Source organism: Sinocyclocheilus grahami, unplaced genomic scaffold, assembly GCF_001515645.1.
Source record: "Sinocyclocheilus grahami isolate Dianchi unplaced genomic scaffold, SAMN03320097.WGS_v1.1 scaffold225.1, whole genome shotgun sequence".
In the NCBI taxonomy this organism is placed as follows: Eukaryota; Metazoa; Chordata; class Actinopteri; order Cypriniformes; family Cyprinidae; genus Sinocyclocheilus; species Sinocyclocheilus grahami.
In genome coordinates, this window is record NW_015505404.1 from 331,667 (window position 1) to 333,446 (window position 1,780).

Here is a 1,780-nt window from a genome sequence, read left to right on the forward strand (position 1 = left end):
GTATTTATTATTAACTAAGAATTTTCCCCCAATAAATTCTTAATTACTGCTTATTGAAAGTAAATAAGGCAGTTGTTGTAGTAGTTACATTTAGGGTAGGGTCTAGAATATGGTCACACAGAATAAGGCAACCAATATGCTAGTAATAAGCAAGCTAATAAGCAACTAAGTGATAGTGAATATGTGTTCCCTAATCTAAAGTGTTACCAAAAAAAACCTTATCTACTTTTTGAGCAGTAGTGTATCATGATATATACACAAAACCATAATAGCAACATGGTATTCTGTGGTATTACTGTCTGATACCATCATTACAACATGGTACCATCATAGTACTTCAGTTAATGGCAAATAGAGATAAAACGCCTGTTCTGTGACAAAAAAAATACAAAAATGTGGTTTGAACAACTCGACAGGATAGTTTTCAACACACCTGTGATTATATAATACCTGACAACCACACAGAATTGCCACAATCACAATGTGAGGCCACAATAGCACCTTTATCACACACAGCATCAAAGACACATCACAGCTCACAATGGAAGCATCAATAAACATGCCATAAGAGCACATTAGACACACAGTAGTGTAAAGGCATGTGTGTGTGAGCAGCTAAAATTGAGAACACCGTAAAGCCCATCACTATGGCAACCATTTACCAAATGGCCATTCACAGGATGCACAAGTGTTACAGATACACACCGATATGAGGAAAAAGACATCCTCTGCCATTCTTTTCACTCCATCTCACACTCACGTAACGGAGACACCGCAGTGAGGATATAATATCTTAGAAAAGACAGGACGGGCTCCACAGATTCGCAGTGTGCCAGTGCAACCACACACAGTCGTTGCAGCATCGGCGAGAGAAATACAGCGACTGTCACAGCATTTCATTTATACACACGATCAGTTTCGCCCAAGTACAACCTCACGGAGGGGCGAATAAACAGATTTCGATCCCACACCTCGGGAATGCCACGAATAGAGGGATCCTCCATTCCCGGTGACAGAAGCGAGGGTAAAAAGAGAGGGAGAAGCCCTCCTTGATCTGGGAACGTTATTAATTGAGATGCAACAGCAGTCACACCAAGCACAAGCATCCATAAGCAGTGGACAGATACTGTGCCCCTTTCTGACAGTGTACACACACCGCCCAGCTGAGCCTTACAAGCACGACGACACACACACACACGGTGCCAGAAAATGGCAGTGGAGGATACACACCCAAAAAATCTCAACCCACCCTCTCACGCCACATATTACGAGATAGAGAAAAGAAAAAATTTGAAGATAGAGAGGAGGAGACGTGGGAGACGTGGGAGACAGATCCCGGAGGAGCCTGGGTTGCTGCAGACGAACCAACCTGAGCAGCATCCCTCCCCCTCTCTCTCCACCACCCGTCTCAGCCTCTCGAAACCCTTCCCCTGTTCCTTTCTTCTCGGTTCCCGACCCTCCCGGGCGGCCGTACTGCTGTCTTACCTGCAGCTTGCTGGGAGGCTGCCTGTTCCGGCGGTTGGGTCTGGGCCTGGAGCGGGTGTAGTGCCTCAGTGTGTGTCCTTCGATGGGCAGGTCCATAGGGGGCTGAGGAGGTGCAGGCTCCGAGCGCCGGGGCTCTCTGTTGCTAAGAGCGGCAGCAGCAGCGGGAGCGGCAGCAGCATCCGCCTCTCTCCCCGAGTAGGAGGGGCTTCCTGGCTTCAGCTGGCCTGCCGTCGTGACTGACATCCCCGTGGCCAATGACAACGACAGGGCCCGCCTCCTCTCCTCCATTCCTACC

General features: G+C 48.0%; 1 protein-coding gene across 1 annotated transcript in view; it reads right to left on the reverse strand.

Moving 5' to 3' along the window:
* The window catches only part of LOC107596985 (F-actin-uncapping protein RLTPR-like), a 39,183-nt gene that overhangs the window by 23,718 nt on the left and 13,685 nt on the right, over positions 1–1,780 (reverse strand). The window contains exon 22 of the mRNA XM_016287870.1: positions 1,486–1,775. Within this exon, the coding sequence (XP_016143356.1) occupies positions 1,486–1,775 (290 nt within the window). The remainder of the gene's footprint in view (positions 1–1,485; positions 1,776–1,780) is intronic.